Consider the following 19,500-nt stretch of genomic DNA (forward strand, 5'->3'; position numbering starts at 1 on the left):
CGACACCGTGCACTTGCGGTTAACAAGTAGGCTTCCTCTTTGCTCTTATTTTCTTACATCCTTTAAAGCCTACCATACAGTACTTATACACTGCCCTATCAATTGACACCATTCTTCACAAAAACCCAACTTTTTGAAGACAGCAATAATGAAGGATCATTACAGCCTATCGAAAGCTTTAGAAAGGTCAAGCTTGATAGCCAAATAGTCATTCTTATTGGATTTCTTTTTTCTTTTGAAGGAGTGAACAATTTCTTGAGTAATAACAACATTATCATGAATCTGGCGATTGGCAACAAAAGCAGACTGAAAAGGCGAAATTAATTCATCCATAGATGGTTTCAAGCGATTAGTTAAGATTTTGGAAATTATTTTATAAACTGAATTTGATAAGCTAATAGTCCTGAATTCATGAGGTGAAGATGCATTTTTGATTTTAGGGATTAAGTCAATGAAAGAGAAATTAATTTGTTTTAGCAGATATTGATTTAAAAAAAAAATTTGAACATGCGAAACAACCTCATCTTGCACAATCTCCCAATTATCCTGAAAGAATCCAGCCTGAAAACCAGCGGGCCCCGGCGAGCTCCAGGAGGCAAGGTTATTATCAGTATCTCTAATTTCCTGAGGGGTGGGAATGGCAATCAAAGTGGCATTAATTTCATCATTAATAATGGGACTAACATACCGTAAGGCTTCCTCTATATCATCAAATCTAGGATTGGAAGTATAAGAAATTTTCTTAAAATGCATACAGAGCAACTGAACTATTTGATCCCTGTCCTCAAGCAAGTTCCCTTGATCATCTCTAATTGTATGAATTGTGTTGTACATTTTCCTAAGATTCAGCGTATTATGGAAGAAATGAGTGTTCCTATCATACTGAGTGAAGTAATTTATCCTTGATTTCTGTGTATAGAAGCTATGTTCAACTTCATACCAATAATCTAACTGCTTTGAATAATTCAAAATAAACTGACCAACTTGAGCAGAATAATGAAGAGTTTGTAACCTTTCTAACTCAGAATTAAGTTTACCTATAGTAGTTTTAATATGACCAAAAGAGTTAATGTTCCAATTACACAATTCAAATTTCACATTCTTGAGCTTATTCACAACAACGTAAGTAGGAGAACCAACCATCTTTTAGACCAAGAATTAGATAAAACATCTTTAAATTCAGGATTAAGTTGCCAACATTTAAAGAATTTATACGGAACATTCAAGTTCTTCACCCAATGAAAGCATTTCACCAAAACAGGACAATGATCTGAAAAATCCTCCCTAAGTTAGTAGCACGAGTTTGAGGTAGTATTGTGACCCATTTATCATTCATGGAGGCCCTGTCTAATTTTTCTAAAATCAATTCATTCGGATTCTTAAATCTTCTATTGCACCAAGTATAGGGATTTCCAAATGAGACTACTTCATTCATGTTCATATCAAACAGCTTGTCTTTAACAAAATTAGGTGGGAAAGAGCTCGTAGAATTACCCCCCAGTTTGTCTGAATCATGCAAAATAAGATTAAAATCTCCTAGTAGTAGCCACGGATTCTTATTATTATTCATGTCACTAAGGAAGTTCCACTGATTTCTCATGCCAGCGAGGTTTAAGGAGCCATAAACAAAGGAGACAACACAGTTTTTTATTGCAGGAGTAACATCACACATAATATGTATCATATTTGGAGAGCTTCCTAGAATCTGTATGGAAGATTTTTCAAAGTAACCAAAAGCCAGACCTCCAGATTTTCCAACTGATGGGACGATAGTCCATGCATCATAAGGTAAATGGTGTGTGTATTTCTTAACAATTTCCTCATTCACCATTGTTTCTAGTAAGCATATACCATCTAATCTATATTTCCTAAAAAGACTGAATAAATGCCTCCATTTTTTATCAGAGCAGCGTCCATTTATATTCCAACTTAAGAACTAAAATATGTCAACTTATTCCTTAGTTTATGGATTTTCAATGAGACTAATTCCTTTCCCTATTTATCTCATAAGGCTAAAAAATCTCAACTTTAACTTATCTTTCCTAAACCGACGCATTGGCCGAGTGGTTAAGGCGTGTGCCTGCTAAGTACATGGGATTTCCTCGCGAGAGTTCGAATCTCTCATGCGTCGTGCGATTTCATTTTGGATCCAAGAGCATAAGCCAGTGGTATCCCATCATCTCCAGCAAGAAGGAAGTCAGGGGTTCAATCCCACCGCCGTAAATGTTTGTAGTAGATTAGTTGTATAGTGGGTTGAGCGGTGTTGGGTCTGGCATTGGAGCCAGTCCAACTGGCTGGGTTCGAGTAGGGACCTGGGTCCGGCTTTCGCGTATCGAAAAAGAAAAAAAAAACTTATCTTCCCTAGTGAACCATTAATTTACTGGGCAGTTTACGGTTAGTTAAATTTAAAGCAAACCCAAACGTAACATAAATACGGTTGGTTTATTTGAACTCAAACCCAACCGTAGATCTACTAAAAGCTTCTGAATTTGTTTTTCAATTAACTAATATTTAAATTGGGTTTTCTTCTTTAAATTGATCTTAGATTCCACTAAAAAATGATGAAGTTTAGAAGAAGAAGAGTATACTTTTGATATTAACTTTTAGGTTTTCATCTTAGATGGAGGGTAACTTAGACATTTGCTATTGCCTCAAGACATCCCATAACTAATTTTTTTAATCACTAGGAATCCATGTGAAGCCCCTCTATTGGAACGTGAAGCCCCAAAAATAAGCTTCTAATAAAAAGAGGTGGTGAAAGGACAGTGGGTTATACATATAGATAAAGTGATGGCATGGAAGAGAATCTCAGTCAAGTAAAAAGTTACAAAGTTTAGTTCGAGAGTCAATAATGTACAAAAAGTCAAAACTGCTATATGTACATTATATGTGAAGGCTATTTTTCTATATTGAGATATGGACAGGATGATTTTGATCAATGTAATTGTGAATTCGAGTTCTCTAATTAGGTTACCTACCCTTCTTCCTTTTCCCAGCAAGAATTGGTTGAATTTGTAGCCGTCTACTGTATGCTTCATTGAAAAGAAACCGAGTCTGGAAGGCTGATATGATTGGGAGCCATGCTAATGCTGCCATTGGAGCAAATAGAACAACACCCATTCCATAGTCGTAAAATTGAGCAAGAACAACAACAAACTCCCACAATCCAAATTGCTGTATCTTTGGCCGCACAGCTTGCACGATCTGTTTAAGAATAACCACATGATGTATCAGAATGTGTATTGAACAGAGACACACTACATGCAGCTTAACTAGCTGGCGTGGATGAACATATATTAACATGACATGTCGTTCAAATATTTTTATCTTCTTCCTGTCACACATATGTAACAGGTTTTCAATAAAACTTACCAAAGTCAAACCCCATCCAGTGGGCAGAAATGCCAAGCTGCAAATAATCAAGTCCTTCGGAGATAGTTCACATACAATAGAAAGAGTACTAATGGCAGATAGCACGCCAAGGAACAAAAATGCTTTAAGAAGCCTGTACAGAAATTGATTCCTGGCACTCAGTCGTTTTCGTCCCACATTAACTGCCTGTGTATGATATTCAGTAAATCAAAGCTTAGATTCACTCCAGTTAAAAGCGAACAATTTAGCTGTATAAAAACTACTACCTCCATTTTTGAAAAAGTGATAGTATCTCCCTTCCAAAAACAGAGGGAGTATATCTAATAATTTGGACTTGCAATTCCATAAAATGAAACCTTAATATGTTCCTGGATGAGGATTTGTATGTTGTAGAGGAATTAATTCATATAAAATTTGTCAGGTCCTAATCGGATTTTTTGAACAAACATGTAAAGTTTGGAGGTTTACCTTAGCGAATATGAAGACGGCGGCAATCACAAGCCAGGATAGAAGGTAGACCAGAAAATGTTTGTTGTGTTGCGCTATGTCCAAGTGATATACCATACCATACTGATATATAAAAAATCGTACGGAAAACAGTATTTGAAGTATTCTACCACCAATTCCAGAGTGCCGAAGATGAGCTTGCTCATCATTCCACCATGATTCCCAGCTCTTATCCTGGTGGACTCCAATTCCTCCCTGATTCTTCATCCACTTATTCCAATCTGTCCAATCATCTACAATTTTTCCCCAGTTAAATCCAGAAGGATTGAACAGAAACGGTGCAAAAAGCCAAGTTGCTAACATAAACCAGATCGAGTATGTGATCAATGAGTATGTCATGCTGGTTAGGTAAGGCATGCTGCTCTGGTGAGGTCTCAATAAATTGTAAACAATCAACAACAGAAGTAGTTCGAATCCTTTAACAAAGTGACTGCGTGAATATAACCGATAATTTTCTGTGAAGCTTGCATGAAATATGACGACTTCACGACCAGTTGGCATGTACTTGGCACCACCATGAAGAATTGCTCGACCATAATAGTGACATTTTGTTCCGAGAGAGAAGGTGAAGAAAACTGCAGCCAGCTGTAACTGCATGAGGATAAAGTCTTTTAAGGCTGCGAGAAATCCTCTCTCAAGTCCAATCTCCATTACCATTGGTAGCCCTGTTAAAAGTCCGAGCTGGATGAATGACTGGCAAGCAAGTGCTGTATCCAAGGATTCTATGTTCTGCATGCGAGCCTCCAGAAAGAGTGCTTTGTCCAACCCACTCAAGACCAAGTAAAGCTTCCCGTAGAGGAAAACGTATACTCCAATCACAGCTAGCTGAAGAGATTCCGAAAACAGAGTTAATTTAAAATGAATAGCAACATAAAAATGAATATATGTTGCATTGAGAGATGAGTAAAGAAAAAGAAGATGGAATTTGGAACGGTCTATAACAGCAGCACTTTTTAAGATGATACCGATATCTGCCAAGTCAAGTAAAATTCAATAACATGGAATGAGCTATTAGGCTATGTAAACATCATTTTCATGATAATATGAAGAGTAATTCTAACTATGGGAGTTTAGGGCAACAAATGCCTACAAATCCTGATTTCTATCTGATACTGATAACCAAAGAAAGAGATTAACCTAGTTTTTATGGAGAAGCTTCACACTTTCTTTGAGGTGTCCAAATAAGGTGAGAGCAAGTTATAAATGGTAGGTGGATATCCAAAAATATATGAAGCCATATAGAAATAATCTCTATATGAGACAATCAGAAAGTTCATTTCACATGGATATTACGTCAAAGCATTGATTACTCCAGTGCGCAGTAGGTTATTAACTATCACTTTTTAAAGATATCGTTTCAAGTTTAAATGTATTACCAGGCTATTAAAGTAAAACCCGACTGTAGTGAAGTAACATGATAACATTCGGAAAAAGTCGAAGGAATGCCCAAGGCGGTAAATGTCACGGCTTATCGTTTGTTCACTATTACCATAGGCTATTTTGGCTTCAAATTGCGAGATTTGGTTCAGACCTACGTCACGGCCTTTCCCAACTTGCATGTACTCATGGTAAGTAACATAACCCCGACGAAGTATTGAATTAAACCCTACATACAATATATTTGCTTCAGAAAAGATAAACGATTATAAAATCAGAAAAGTAACTTATTTATTTGACATTTTGTACCAGCAAACATATCCTCGCTCAAGTTAATAGTTTTTGAAGCTTTGCTTATGCCACCTCTTGTTAAATGGAACACTCTGTCAAACAAATCTGTATGGCCATAGTGGAACCGTACCCTGAACATTCAAAATAACATCATCAAGAACAAATAAATAATTAAAAAAAAAGAGTTTTCTAATGTGTACATTTATAGAATTCAAATTTTTACATGAACAATTCGACAAATGAGTGTGATAAATGAGCAAGACAATATAATCAATAGAGAAGTACTTTTAGAAATGCATTACTTACCTGAGAGGATTGGCTAAAAGCCTTTGACCTATGGTGACGAAACTGGTCTCTTGATAAGTCATGAACCAAGCCAGAGATGAAATACTGCAATTATGGCACAACAAGAAGCCAGTATACAGGCTTAAAACATAAATATTTACCCGTTCTACTATTCTTTTACAACTATATGGGACTAAAAATTGATAACGACCCATCTTTAGAAAACAACGGAGACCCCAGAGTCGGTATTAGGCCATGATTTGCATCAAACGCAAGGTGTTATTCTTAGAGACAAGTATGACTCAAGTCCACAGTTTGTACATTTTCTCTGACAGCGATGATTAACTCAGTTAAGCATGCATGACTTGTGAAATAAGAATCACTAAACAAGAAATTTATCAAAAAATATTCACACAACACAAATCCCTACATATACCAGCTCAAGTCACACAAAACAAAAGACAACTGAAGAAACTTTAAAAGCTAAAAAACCACAATATATATTAAGGGCCAATGCAAGAACCACCTAGTAATGTTAGGAAGCACACTGAGTTTGATATGGCATGCTGTTTCTCATCCAAGTGTCGCTCCAAATGGGAAATCAGGTTGTTGGGGTATAAGCTGTATTTTGCTTTCGTGGTTTAAAGTTTAAACCAGACTACTCTCATAAATAACCACATCTATGTTTCTATTAGCCATATATATTACAGATAGAAGACTTGTTAATGTTAGTCATCTGGTTTTCTCATTTTCTAAAGTTTTTAGCTAATAGTGTCCCTGCATTTTCCATTAGATTTTGTTCACTTCTTCAAAATGTATTCTTACAATTACATTCTCAAAATCACTGGAAATATATTTGTTCGCCGTTCAGATATACTTTGACGACTTCTTAATAACTACCGTCAGCATGCGAAGGAAATTTTTTTATTGGTGAGGAAACAAACCTTCCGGTGAATATGTGTTCCCTCAAACCCAGTATAGTAGGAGATCGTCCCCCTTGGTGGCAAAGAAATTCTTGCAAAACGTTTCTCATTTTCAATGCTTCTTCCCAATAATTATCCTGCATAGACAAAAGTATATAAACTAGATACTTCAAAGTTGACATCCAAGAAGCAAAGATGAGACTCATACTTGGTTCATATCAATTGATTGTAGAGCATCACCACGTGTGAATATAATAGCATGATTTTGGTTTTCAGGTTTTCCTTCTCCAATATTTGGTGGACCAGGAAGCTTTATCCGAAATATCTCCTACATATACCAACAAATTTTAAGTTAATAACATGCAATTCGATCCAAAGCCTTCACAAAAAGGTATCCATGTATATGAGCAAAAAGGAAATAATACCAGAAAGGTTATTATATCAAACTCATGACGGGTACAACACTGCTACGGAGAACAGGAAGAGGTAGACAATTGAAAGTTCATATAGATGATTTATGAAGTCCTAGAAAATCTTTTTCCCAAAACTAGCTATGAAAACACGATGTTCAATTAGGACATAGTAAAAGCTTTTGTTACTAGCAAACTTCAAATGTTTCGAGAACCAGGTTTGTTTAAGCGTCTTTTTCTTAAGTAAATATATTTTTTTCATTAATAACCATACAGATGAACCTTTCGAAACATAATGCAATAAACATAACTTTGACATCATTGCTCATTCATAAAACATCAATATGCTTTACAACTCCAGTTGATGCAATGAACAAAAATAGAACATCACCTGATCCAATTTGTTAATTGCTTTAACCAGTACAGAGGAATAAACTTTCTGGTCAGTTCCGATTTCTTCTTTCTCCTCAACATAAGCAACACGCAAGGATGGATATCTAGAAATTTGATAAATAAAAGTTCTTCATCATAACATTATCCATAATTCTGAACAGCTAATAAAAGAATTACCTTATCATCAAATCTATTATGTCTTGTGCACAAGAATCTCCAGAAGATCTTTGTGCTCCAAATGCTTGACAGGAGATGATGTATGTGAATTTCATATCGGTTAGTGCGTCAACTTGTGCTAACAGTGAGTGTGGACTATTTTTCCTCTCATCTCCCTTTTCAACTGCTTTGTACTCTTCAAGAATGTCTATTTAGAAGAAAATCAACGTACCAATTAGAAATATTATGATGATTTCAACTTAAAACAAATGCAATTGGCAAGTTTAGGTTAATTAAGGTTAGAAGCTATTCTCTGCCAAGTTGATAGGATTGAAACTAATTACTATTAAAGATTAAGTTGATCAAACTTTTGGTTACAGCTCACCTTCATCTTCAGTCATATCAAGAAATGCTTGCAACTTTAAGGCCTTGCGGTAGTACATCATTCCTCTAACTGCAATAAACACATTAACCAGATTTTTATGAGGTAAGGATGAACATTTATAACTATATCTTTAAACAAAAACATGAATGCATAAGAAGCGTCTATTTCCTTAACCTGTTCTGCTTAATGTCTGTGCACGGAAAGAAGCCCAATTTCGAAGCTCTTCACCTTTTCCTTTAGATTCTAATTCTTCCCAACTTTCACATCCCATCCGCTCCAAAAAGTTTTTCCATTCATCTTCACCAGAGAGAAACAAGAGTTAGGTCTGAATTCAAGATTCTCGAAGGGACAAACATATAACACAATAAGTTTTCTATCCAATAACTAGTGGTGCGCATAGTTTACCTGGATATATCTTTTGCATGTAAAATATTATGGAAACTCCCTCTTGGCTTGAGTGCAACTTTTCAATTGAAAAATTAACTTCTTCTCTGTAATGTGGAGTCATGACACTGCATCCAAGAGAAGCTTTTAAAAAAGAACAAAGCTTAGTGGGGAAAATGTAGAAAAAATATCATTTCCCATTACATCTTTTTAACAGTAAGCAGTCATTCACATACACCTTTCACAAACATTACTACAAAATTACAGTGGTCATCAGCTAGAACGCATTACTGTAAATGTGTTGGATGTTACAGCGAAAATATTTTTTTTTAGAAAACCCCCTTAAATTAAGGACCCATCCATACAAGCAGAGAAGAAGAATAACTAACAAAGGTGAGAAGCACAATAAATAACAAACACACTAAAGTTTGAGCAGCTCTACTCTACAGAAAGAAAATGTCAAGAGTATGCTTGTACACATGAGATGTATTACTAATTTAGGATGATACGCACATGTGTACACATACTTGCGAATAAGCTGAAGGGTAAGAGAAATAGGATTTCCTACTTTATCATGAAAGATAGGTGATAGCCAAGGAAATAAACCTGAAAGACAGCATATTGCGAACTTTAGGAGCACTCGGCATATTCATGAAGAGGGAATTAGAAAAAAAGGAAATGCGTCTCCGAGCTTCCAAGTTCATAGGAATTTCCAGAGCTGTGTCTTTTACAGTAAGCAATAGCAGCAAACACTTGATCTAAAAGAAAAAAAAATGGCGCTGTTGAGTTTCACTCACTTGTTAGTATGAAACATTTGAAGTGAAGAAACGTTACCTGCCCTTTGAAAGGACCTGAATCTGGTAATGGAAAAAGGATGACAGGGTCATCCTTCGATGCAAATAACTCTGGTTGAACCAGCTCAAAGAAAGCAGCTCCATCATCATCATCCATTGGCTGAGATTGGATCAGATCCAGTAATCTGTTTTCAAAAAGAATGATATTTGGTAAATCTCAGGTTGTCACTTGGTTCCCTTCTGTTAACCTTTATATTATATTAAATGGTGATGGACCTACTCTTTTTTTCTAGATAGAAGGAGCCATCATCAATTTTAAGCACATAATCAATTAATTTGAAGGTTAGCAAAGAAATTCAACAGTGTTTCAAGAAATGATACCTGGATCCATGTACCATCATATCTTTCGTTACAACCTCAAAGATATCTTGGAGTATCATCACCACTTTATCACGGTCAGATTCTCGATTCTCAACCTTCAAAGCAAAACCATGAAGAGCAGCGTTCTTAATTTGACTAAAAGAGGAAGAATCAGAAAATAAGTTTAGGATGTTACTAGTGAAAAGGGATAGTACCAGAAGGTCCACTAGCTCAATACATTTGGTGTGAAATGCTGAAAGCTCACTCATATGGAAATCCTCAAGGAGACTAAAATTGCTAATGCTTGTTTCAACTTCATTAAACATGTAAGAAATAATTCTGGAGAACATACCAAGGAACACCAAAACAAAATAAAGGAAGTGAGGATAAAAACTGAGTAAGCAATTTAAGCAAAATAGAAGTCTGTACTGCCGCAAAAGAAGGAAACATATTGCTTGAGTAGATTTTTCACCTCTTCTCCAGCTCACCCACAATCAAGATGTCGAGGATATACTTCAGAGACTCGTAGCACTCCTTCACGGCACAGTACATGTAGTTATCTTTTTCTATCTTTCTAAACAGATTATCATCCGTCCCGACATAATCTCTAGCGATGCTCAATGCTGTTGAAAACTGACACATATATGATGAAACATTTAGGGAAATACTCACACCATAATAATAGTTACAAAGTACGGAGAATGAAAACCAAACCTTAGTTGATAGTAGGAAGATGGGCCAATGTACTGGGACAGTATCTACCTCTAATGACGTAGGTATAGTCATCAAATCCATCTCTCTGTTGATGAGAAGATACATGTGTTACATTCTTCTCAGTTAAGTTATACTTGTGTACAGATTGTTACACACGAATGAAATAGAGGGGTATTGCACCCATACATAGCCCATACGTGAAGGAAATGGGGTCGACCTGCTTGGGGTTTAACAGGGTTACTGGGGGCTTGGTACCCTTCTCAAAATAAATGTACATATATAATATATACACCTGTTGCTTATGAGGTCCTCATAACGGAAACTTTTGATAATTTGGTTCCATACTTGAGTAAATTTAGCACTGCCAAGTATCCGTCTATCTGATTCCTGATGCAAAACACGAGCTCAAAGTTAATTCAGGAACATCTTATTAGTTATATCAGTTAAAAGAGAAAAAGAGGGAAATGAAAAAAGAACTACCTTTTGGAATTTCCACTTAAAGAAACTTTTTCTTTTCTTCGCTTGGCCATTTTTCGTAGATGGTGGAACAAGTGAAACATCAAAAGCATGAGGCAAGGAGTGGAATCTACTTCTCAGCATCCCCATTGTGCGTATCTAAAATTTGGGGCATTGAGATATCAGAACACTAGTATCTCCAATACCACCAACTGGGGGGAAAAAACCCGAACACACCTCACCAAGATGACGAAAGACCCCATTGATTCCACCAAAGGTAGTGCAGAATACAGAATACCAGATCTGAGTATCCATCAAAAATACCTACAGAGAATGCAATAACATATATAAATATCATCCATTTCGTATCTATCAAAGATATTCCTAATCTGTTTTCTTTCATAACATTTGGGCTTCTGAAGGATAAAAATTACGAAGATTGGTATGAGAGGCATAAGTTAGAGCCAAGAAACTGTGATAGTTTCAGAAACTTACAAGTACAATTGGAGCCCAAATAGCAATTATAGCACCAACATTGTTCTGCACTGAAGCAAGATAAAAGAAGAATTTAGCTTCATCTGAATTACTCCTCATCTCAAGAAAGTGAAAATAATAATTACTCCTCATCTCAAGAAAGTCCTAAATCCTTATTTTAGGATTACCTTTAGGGAAAAGCTCATGCCAGTCGTACTTGTTCACACCAATTTTCATTATTTGCTTGGTTGGCTCTACCAATGGTTTTATCTGAAGATTGTGAGTAAGAATCATATTTTGACACATTAGTGAAACAATAGAATCCAAAGTGGCACTAGAATAAAAATCAGATTGGTATGAATCGCAGAACTACAGTGAGACCAGTAAGGTAGGGATGATCAAGGCTTTAAACTGAATGAGAGGAAGAACAATAAATACGCGGCTCGGTGCTTAAGCCTTCAGAGAGTATCGAGAACGAACTACAGTACGTTAGCAAGGATTGATCAATAGATCGCATAAGAATATCCAAACAAAGAGTTGTCCATGTGAGGAAATGGCACAATACTGTCTTTTATCATTTCTTTCTTTCCTGCCCTCCTAATTTCTTTACACCTTTAAATAATGCAGTTCCTAAATAAATGAGATGAAGACATTGCTTCTAAACCTAAAGACTGAACTGAAGACGGATATGAGTGGAATCAGCTGAGACGGCTATAATGATAATAATTTAGTAAGTGTAATGAAGATCATATAATTACTCACCTCATAAAAGTAGCTGAATGAGAATTTGCTCAACAACAAAAGCACCCAAAAAAATGAATACCTAGAAAAAGAAAAAGAAAAAAGAAGTCTTAAATAGCTCCCACAAACAGATATAGCAAAGCAGAAAAGATTGAAGCTTATGAGCCAAAGAGCTACCTGAAAAGAGAAACCACATTCTCTTGGATTCCGCGAGCAACATATAATCGAGGCTGCAATAGCAACATTTTGGGTATAAGTAGTATGAACTTTAGAATGAGCAATAAGAATACAGGAAAAATACATACTTAAGTTGGGACTCAGTAGTCAGTATTAGTAATAACATATTTGACCTCCTATGTGAGTGGTACTAGAGAAGATGCATGACAGAATTGATAAAGATCCAGCTGAAAATCACATCTAATGATGCAGTTCCAATGATTTTTTTCAAATTTATTAAGCAAGAAAACTGAAACAAACAACCTTTCTGAGAGGGTAACTAAGCACTGGTCTTTCAAGATAAAACAAGATAACGAAAATAGATGAGGAAAAATAAAGCAGCAGGAAAATGCAGTTAAGCTTTCTAGTAATGAATTTTCCTTGGCACAAAAATGAAATTCTGGGAATTTCACCAAAAGAAATTTGAAATTACAACAGACATAAGATGCCAAAATAACTTGTCTAGTTGTTATAAATCTTACCTGTGCCCACCAAGACAAAATAATAAACACCCTCCAATTTGAGTTTTCTATGTACTTGCCAACTGCCGGAACTAGAAATAATATCATCCCAACTGCATTTGACATCAAATAAAGTGCAACTGCAACCATATATGAAGAGATAAAGCATCCTCCAATCCAACTCCCATATCCTATTCGAGAACAGGACGACTTTCTTCTAGAGTCCGCATAATAAACTGAAAGAATGATGATCCACAGAGATGCAACGACAGGCTTAAGCATGTATCTTAGGGTTTGATAGAAGTCCATGGTGTGCCTTGCTTTCCAGGTAAATGCAATGTCAAGACTCGCTGCAAAGCATACCTCAATTTGGTTCAGAAGACCAGGAAATGACATCACAGCAAATAATTAAGAATTATTATATGTTTCCTAGGATATATTGGACTGCCTTTATGTAACACATATCGGTTAATGAAAACCATCTTTCTCTAAACCTCTGTAGTGAAGTTATTTTAAGCATTAAACTAAATTAAGAAAATCTAACAAATGTTCACTGTAAGGCTACTTTCAAACTGTAAACCGTACGTCCTTTTCACGAAAATTATTTAACTCCGCACAAACAATGTAGTCACGATATAAATAAAAAACTACACGGAGAGAAGTTCTTCTGTGAACAATTACATAAATTCATAAAGAAGAATTTTTTTATGATGACTGAATTTTTTTTTTATTAAAATAGTAAAGATTGATCTAATTTGTCTAACAGCATCAAAGTACCTTGTACCAACTTAAGAACTGCAGAAGTTATGAAGATGCTCATGATGTTCTCAAATACTCTTTCCTCAAACAGTTCAAATGGAGAACCCAAATCGTGCCATGCCATTATTATCATTGCCTAAAGGCGAAATCAAATTAGGAAAAAAAATTAGCATACCAACAGAGCTATCAGAACTAACAAGAAATAGCTTTTACATATTTAGTCATGCATACCTGTAGAGATAATATAAAAAAGTTCCACATCCTATCAAAGCTTCTAAAGAGTTGCCAGAACGAACGAATCTCTACAAAATTTGTCTTTCCCAACCATCTTGGTTCACTGTCCTTGCCTACATTGCCTACTTTGTTAGCCTGTAAAGATCATCAAAAGATAATAACCAGATGATCTACAGTATGAAAAAATTAGAACTTACAAAAGATACGTTAATAAGCACAAACCAATCTCAGTTAGCTTGAGAGTTATATTCTTTTCATAATTGTCTTATCTTGAACATTAAAAAAATATTTTTGGACTAAACGTGCAAATGTCAACTCGCAGGGGGAAGACTCTGTGAGTAACACAATGGATGTAATCCCAATAGTATAGCTTCATGAAATTTTTCCTATAAATACAAGGGTTTTAGTGAAAGATTCTCGTATAAGCCTCAACGTCAAGTGTTGATGACCTCGTAGTTTCTCGCTGATGATTAAAAGTTCCTTCCTATATATGATTTCCCCCTGCCGTTCATTTTGTAACAGGATTCTTTCAGTACTGTTGTTTTTCCTTGGTATCCATAATTATTGGTAAGGACTGTAAGGTTATAAGTTTTTTTTTTTTGGCAAGGTTATAAGCTTGAGTTTGTATACATTATTGTGAGGATCTGGAAAGCTGCCCTGGTAATAATCCTTATTCGTTTTCTATCTTGTGTCAAAGTTAGCACTGACAATAGGAAAACAACCAACAAGCTACTTAGATCATCGTCTGGTCAACCTTAAATCAAAAGCTATGGCATGACCTGGGAGGAGGAATTCACTAAAGAAAAGAAAAAAGAATCTAACTGTTTCCGGTCTTCGTCAGGAATTTTTTTTTGTTTACTTGTTAAACAGATAATTAAGAATATTAACTTCCAATGAATTGCAAATACGTACCACCAACTTCTCAACAAAAGCTTTGTCATTTCCAACCAACTTCTCAACAGAAGTTATATCATTTCCAACCAACTTCTCAACAGAAGATTTATCATTTCCAACGTTGCTGTTAACTGGAGTCTGTACACGAAAGAAGTTATGGTCGAGGCGGAAAGGCCAACCAAGCTGGAAACAATCGGGAGACCTACAGAAGTGAAAAGTGGAACAGTTAAGTCACCATCCTAAGTTGTGACTTGTGAGTGAAGTATCTAGCATCCAATTTTTACGATACCAAAAAACAAGAAACATAGATGAAAGACAGTGCTAACCAGAAAAACTCATTCAAATCATCGTAGTTTCTCCATTTAGAATGATCAGTTGTGCCGTTTTTGTTTTTCTTAGCTTCCTACATTGTTAGCAAGAAACTCAGATACTAAATTTCTAATCAAAATGATCTAGCACTATTAGACTAAAAAAATAGTAAGACTGCACCTTATATATAACCCAGTATATCGGTGTAACTACATCTTCGAGAAAAGACTCAAATCCACCGCCATATGCTGGACGGAGCTTTTCACCAGTAGTCAGGCTAACTGCACCAGTCACCAAACTGTGCAACTCATATGCCATCTGAAAGAACAAAGATGTAACTATAAAAAGCATAACATGAGAACTAAAAACTCAACGACAGCGTCCCTGGGTCGTATCTTATGCGGCCAATGTTAGCCAAACTTCCTGTGTACATGTGATTTGGTGTAGGTATATCGCTACACACACATGAACTAGTTTCCGGTGGCCCTCCACAAATTGGCTAAAAGAGGGTTTAAATATGCAGTCATCCAACCATCTATCACCATGTAAGCTCACAGATAATTAGTTCGGAGTAATGTTGAAGGAGAGTCGCATTGTTCTTCTGGTGACGAAATGCAACTCACAACATATTGACACATAAAAATGTTATTTCTAATTTGGTCCACATGAATCAGTTAAATAAGACAAATATCACTGATTCAATGTGAAAGAAATTGCTTGGCTTGCCAACATTAAGAAGACCTTGTTAGTTTTAAGGTTTTCCCCGATAAAATAAAAGACTCTCTTTGGCTTCTCTACCACTTCTTCCTCTCTTTCCAAGACACACTCCTCCCTTTATAATTTCTATCTTTCTGTTAAACCTAGAAGTTGAACTCGGTTTCCTGGATGATAATTTATGAACTCAGCTTCTCCACCACTCTTCCATTCTAGGTGCCTGTTAATTGTTTTATCGAACTAGGTACCTGTTATTACTAGACTAAAATTCTCTAACCAAAAAGTATATATAACTAATAAATAACGCAAAAGCAACAACAAACTGAATTGCAACTTACATTGTGAAAAATGTAACAGAGACACTCTGGCATAAGCCGCAGATTTGAAGCCTCCCCCCATATAAGAAGATAAAGGCCTATATTCAAAATTTTATGCTGATGGACTTCCTGTTTTACAGTTGGCAACCTGTTGACATTGCGATTCATAAGCAAAGGGCTAAACCACACGTCATGAGAGAGAGAGAGAGATATGAATTGCAAACAAACAAAAAATACAGAAACTTTCATTTACGGAAAACCTTACCAGATGTTGCTTTTTCTCCCCAAAAACCTGCACCAATTTTTGTAGTTTCTAAATAATTTCTTCATTAATTCATCCACGGCACTTTCACGTAGCTGATGATATAATAGTACTTCAAACATCACATTCAAAAGAAGGTAAGTTGAAAGAAATAGTAGTGCTCTTGGTAGTAACATACCTCTGACATGGATGCTTGTTTATGAGGCCCTCGGGCATGGATGTTGGCAAGCAGTAGAATCAAATGCTCCCGCTGGTTAGCTACATTTCCTTTCTGAACAAGTCAAAAAATAATATAGAGATAAGCAGGTAAAAGATAACGTAGTACATCCTGCTTGGTTTAGCACTCTCTAGTACCATCTACAGAGAAATATTATAAAACTATATCGATATTCGAAGGCAACTGAAACAAAATTTTCCAAAGTGATTACCTGAAACCCAAACCAAGACTGCAACCAATCAAGTAAATCAATGGTAGCCCCTGGTTTTGGAACATTATCTGCTGATGGTAAACCACGAACATTGCGGACAGCTCCTACCGCAGCTTTAATCTGTATCGTAATCAAAACATGAACATGCTTCATACAAAAAGCTTCAGCCGTTACATTTTCATACTTAAAATCGATTAATATTCTTTTCTGTAAGGTGTCTCTATTCCTATTGACATCAGTCACTCGATGCTAGAGGGAATTAATCCAGGTTCTTACTGTTTCTAAACTCAAAATTTAGATGTTAGAAATATAGGGTTTAAAAAGCAATAATGCATTGTACAGCATCAGACCTCAGGGAGCTGCATAATTGCTTGACGTTCTCCTGCACAATCAAGTGGAAGAATATTGAAGGGATTATATGCACCAACGTCCCCACCATCAGTAATGCCCTATAAAGACGTTGAATTAAAAAACATTCAATCAGCTAGAAACTGTGGCAAAAGCTTGAATAATAAAGATTATGTAAACATTAGCAGCGAGCTACCTCAAGACCAATTCCAGATGTAACAGATTTCAATACTTCAAATAAAACCGAAGCAATTGCACGTGCACTCATCAGTTGTTCTCTGTGAAGAACATATAAAGCTCAGCATTTTCCTTTAACATCGCAGGAATTACCATAAACTTTGAATAGAATATTAAGGTAAAACCAACTAATACCTATTTTCAAGAAAATTCCCATCGAATTTGAGAATGTAACCTTCGTATTTATGGTAGACACCCTTTAGCTCACGCACATCGCTCTTTTCCTTCCGCCTGCGAATAGTGGCTTCTTCATCCTATGCATCACCAAAGGCATGAAACATGTGATACCAAAAGATTAATAAGTGTCCTAAAAATGACAAGTTACTGTGGTAACTAGGGTGCGTGCACTTGCTTTTCTCATATTTGTTGGGCATCCAAAAAGCCGTCTAAGTTGTTTCAGCTTTCAGCTGTTTCTAGCACAAACCTATTAAGAAATACATCTTATTAATGTCCCACTGCATGTAACACTACCTCCGTTTCAAAAAAAATAGGCTGGTTTCATGTACAAATTACACAAGAAACCAGCCTATTATTTTGAAACAGAGGGAGTAGTTCTTATGCTTCCATAAAGTGTTCCTGTTATCATTGTGTAATCCCTAAGACCTAACATCAACAGTGAGGGTTCAAGCATAAGCCTCCTCAGAATTTAGACACCTTAGTGAGATGAAAGTGAAACTATATGATCACCTCCCAACAAGGTTTCAACAGGATTAAATGGAATATTAAGATTATTTACTCCACGGGAAGAACATAATAGAAACTTTACCAGTTCAAGACGTTGAAGAAGAGATGTTTTGAACTGGCGAACACCACGGCCACTTGAACTAGGATCCATCATATGTGCTCTTTCAAACGCGTGAAATCGGCCTATACACAATTCCCAATCAAAAAAAATAAAATAAATGTGTATAAGGAAATAGACATCATGCTTAGGAATATGCAAACAAGGTAATTGCAGTATAAAAAAATTCAATTAACTCGAAACTAAGAACTTAGAAGCAGTTTCCTCCCTATACTAATAAACAAATTTTGTGAGCTATGAACTACTAACTAAAAGATGCTCATTTAAAAATTACTAAAGTATAAACTGAATAACTGAAATAAAGCTCACATAGGTAGGCGACACGAGGAGATTCAAATTCAATCTGATTGGCAACACGAAGGAACTTCCGAATATCAGATACTAAAGTCGGTGGCAACTTTTCACTCTCAAAAGGCTCTGGAATTGGAATTTTAATCGAAATTGGAACAGTTCTGAATCTAGTTTTCTTACTATTTCTAATCCCATTTTTAGAAGATTCTCCTTCTTCTTGTTCTGCCACAACCACAATTTCACTAGACATTGTTCAAACTTACAGTTCACTTGTTGATGAACAATCAACAATACCAGCAAAGTTAAGCATGAAGAACAAGTATAACAGTAGCAGCAGCAGCAGCAGCAGTAGAATGTAGTTGTCGTTGTCCTAAGTTGCTGGTGTTGGTGTTGGTCCTGATGAATCTCCTCCATTATAATCATTTCTTTTCTTTGTTTCTTTTTGAGTTTCTTTTTGGACTTTCTTTTGTATTATGAATGTAAAGTAGAAGTGCTTCGATTTGATCTTTGATCTTCTTTTTTGCTTTTTAGCTTTTGGTTTCTTAACTCTTCTGAAAAATTTCTCCGAAGTGGGAAGGTGAGAGGGGGTTTAGGGTTAGGAGTTCTGCATATCTCACCTGGCGATGAAAGCTAAAAAGAAGATTAGTCTTTCTTTTCTTTCTTTCTCTTTTCATTTTTATATATATATTGCTTTTTAACAGAAAATAAGATTAGTGAAATAATGAGTAGGCAATTTTCCTTTACTTAATCAGTTCAACTTTCTCGATTAGGGGGTCTTTTTCTGCTGCTCTGCGAAAGTTTTACCCGTTTAAATGGATCCACTTTTAACTTTGAGTTAATACCGGGTCCGGGGGTATATCATGTGGGGCACAAGTGGGACAATATTTTACTGTTGCGATTTCGTCTTGTCACTTCGCCCACTGTCTAGGTATGTTGCCATTTCGTGGTTGACAATATGTTTGGGACTCCTAAGCATGCATCAGGAACTAAGTTTCTTCTACGAATAGGGTATGAGCAGTGGCAATATGTCCTAATCAAGACTTAATCAGGACTTTTTTAAGAATGTTTGGTTGAGGTACTAATCAAGACTCTTAAGTCTATTTTTTAATCAGTTCAAATACTCTATTATTTTTTTTCTCTAAGGTTTTTCTTTTCTTCTGTCCAAAGCAAAGTAGAAAAACGTTCAAAATCGATCCACAGACATTT

General features: G+C 35.9%; 1 protein-coding gene and 1 non-coding gene across 3 annotated transcripts; one reads left to right on the forward strand and one right to left on the reverse strand.

Annotated features, from left to right (window-relative positions):
* Positions 1-2,049: 2,049 nt before the first annotated feature.
* TRNAS-GCU lies at positions 2,050-2,131 on the forward strand. Its single transcript has one exon. It is a non-coding gene; the product is annotated as a tRNA-Ser (tRNA).
* Positions 2,132-2,791: 660 nt separating this feature from the next.
* Positions 2,792-18,936, reverse strand: LOC113289722 (putative callose synthase 8). Of its 2 annotated transcripts, XM_026539079.1 has the most exons (41): positions 18,313-18,936; positions 17,968-18,068; positions 17,337-17,455; positions 17,161-17,242; positions 16,967-17,065; positions 16,617-16,736; positions 16,367-16,459; positions 16,192-16,283; positions 15,948-16,074; positions 15,076-15,213; positions 14,913-14,989; positions 14,605-14,788; positions 13,690-13,827; positions 13,477-13,594; positions 12,721-13,049; positions 12,200-12,252; positions 12,044-12,104; positions 11,470-11,551; positions 11,303-11,352; positions 11,045-11,131; positions 10,832-10,966; positions 10,644-10,738; positions 10,352-10,436; positions 10,110-10,270; positions 9,853-9,976; positions 9,659-9,753; positions 9,318-9,462; positions 9,090-9,241; positions 8,505-8,611; positions 8,274-8,396; positions 8,100-8,168; positions 7,736-7,922; positions 7,557-7,662; positions 6,964-7,083; positions 6,777-6,892; positions 5,854-5,937; positions 5,566-5,678; positions 5,256-5,485; positions 3,841-4,704; positions 3,373-3,558; positions 2,792-3,204 (listed from the first exon to the last, which is right to left on the reverse strand). In XM_026539079.1, exons 1-41 carry the CDS (start codon positions 18,542-18,544, stop codon positions 2,971-2,973), a joined length of 5,913 nt encoding a protein of 1,970 aa, XP_026394864.1. In that variant the 5' UTR covers positions 18,545-18,936; the 3' UTR covers positions 2,792-2,970. The 2 variants fall into 2 exon arrangements, with proteins under 2 accessions (XP_026394864.1, XP_026394865.1); XM_026539080.1 differs by lacking the exons at positions 2,792-3,204; positions 3,373-3,558 and having other exon boundaries at positions 4,127-4,704; positions 5,369-5,485.
* Between the last annotated feature and the right edge of the window lie 564 nt (positions 18,937-19,500).

Source organism: Papaver somniferum, chromosome 6 (assembly GCF_003573695.1).
Source record: "Papaver somniferum cultivar HN1 chromosome 6, ASM357369v1, whole genome shotgun sequence".
NCBI classification, from domain to species: Eukaryota; Viridiplantae; Streptophyta; class Magnoliopsida; order Ranunculales; family Papaveraceae; genus Papaver; species Papaver somniferum.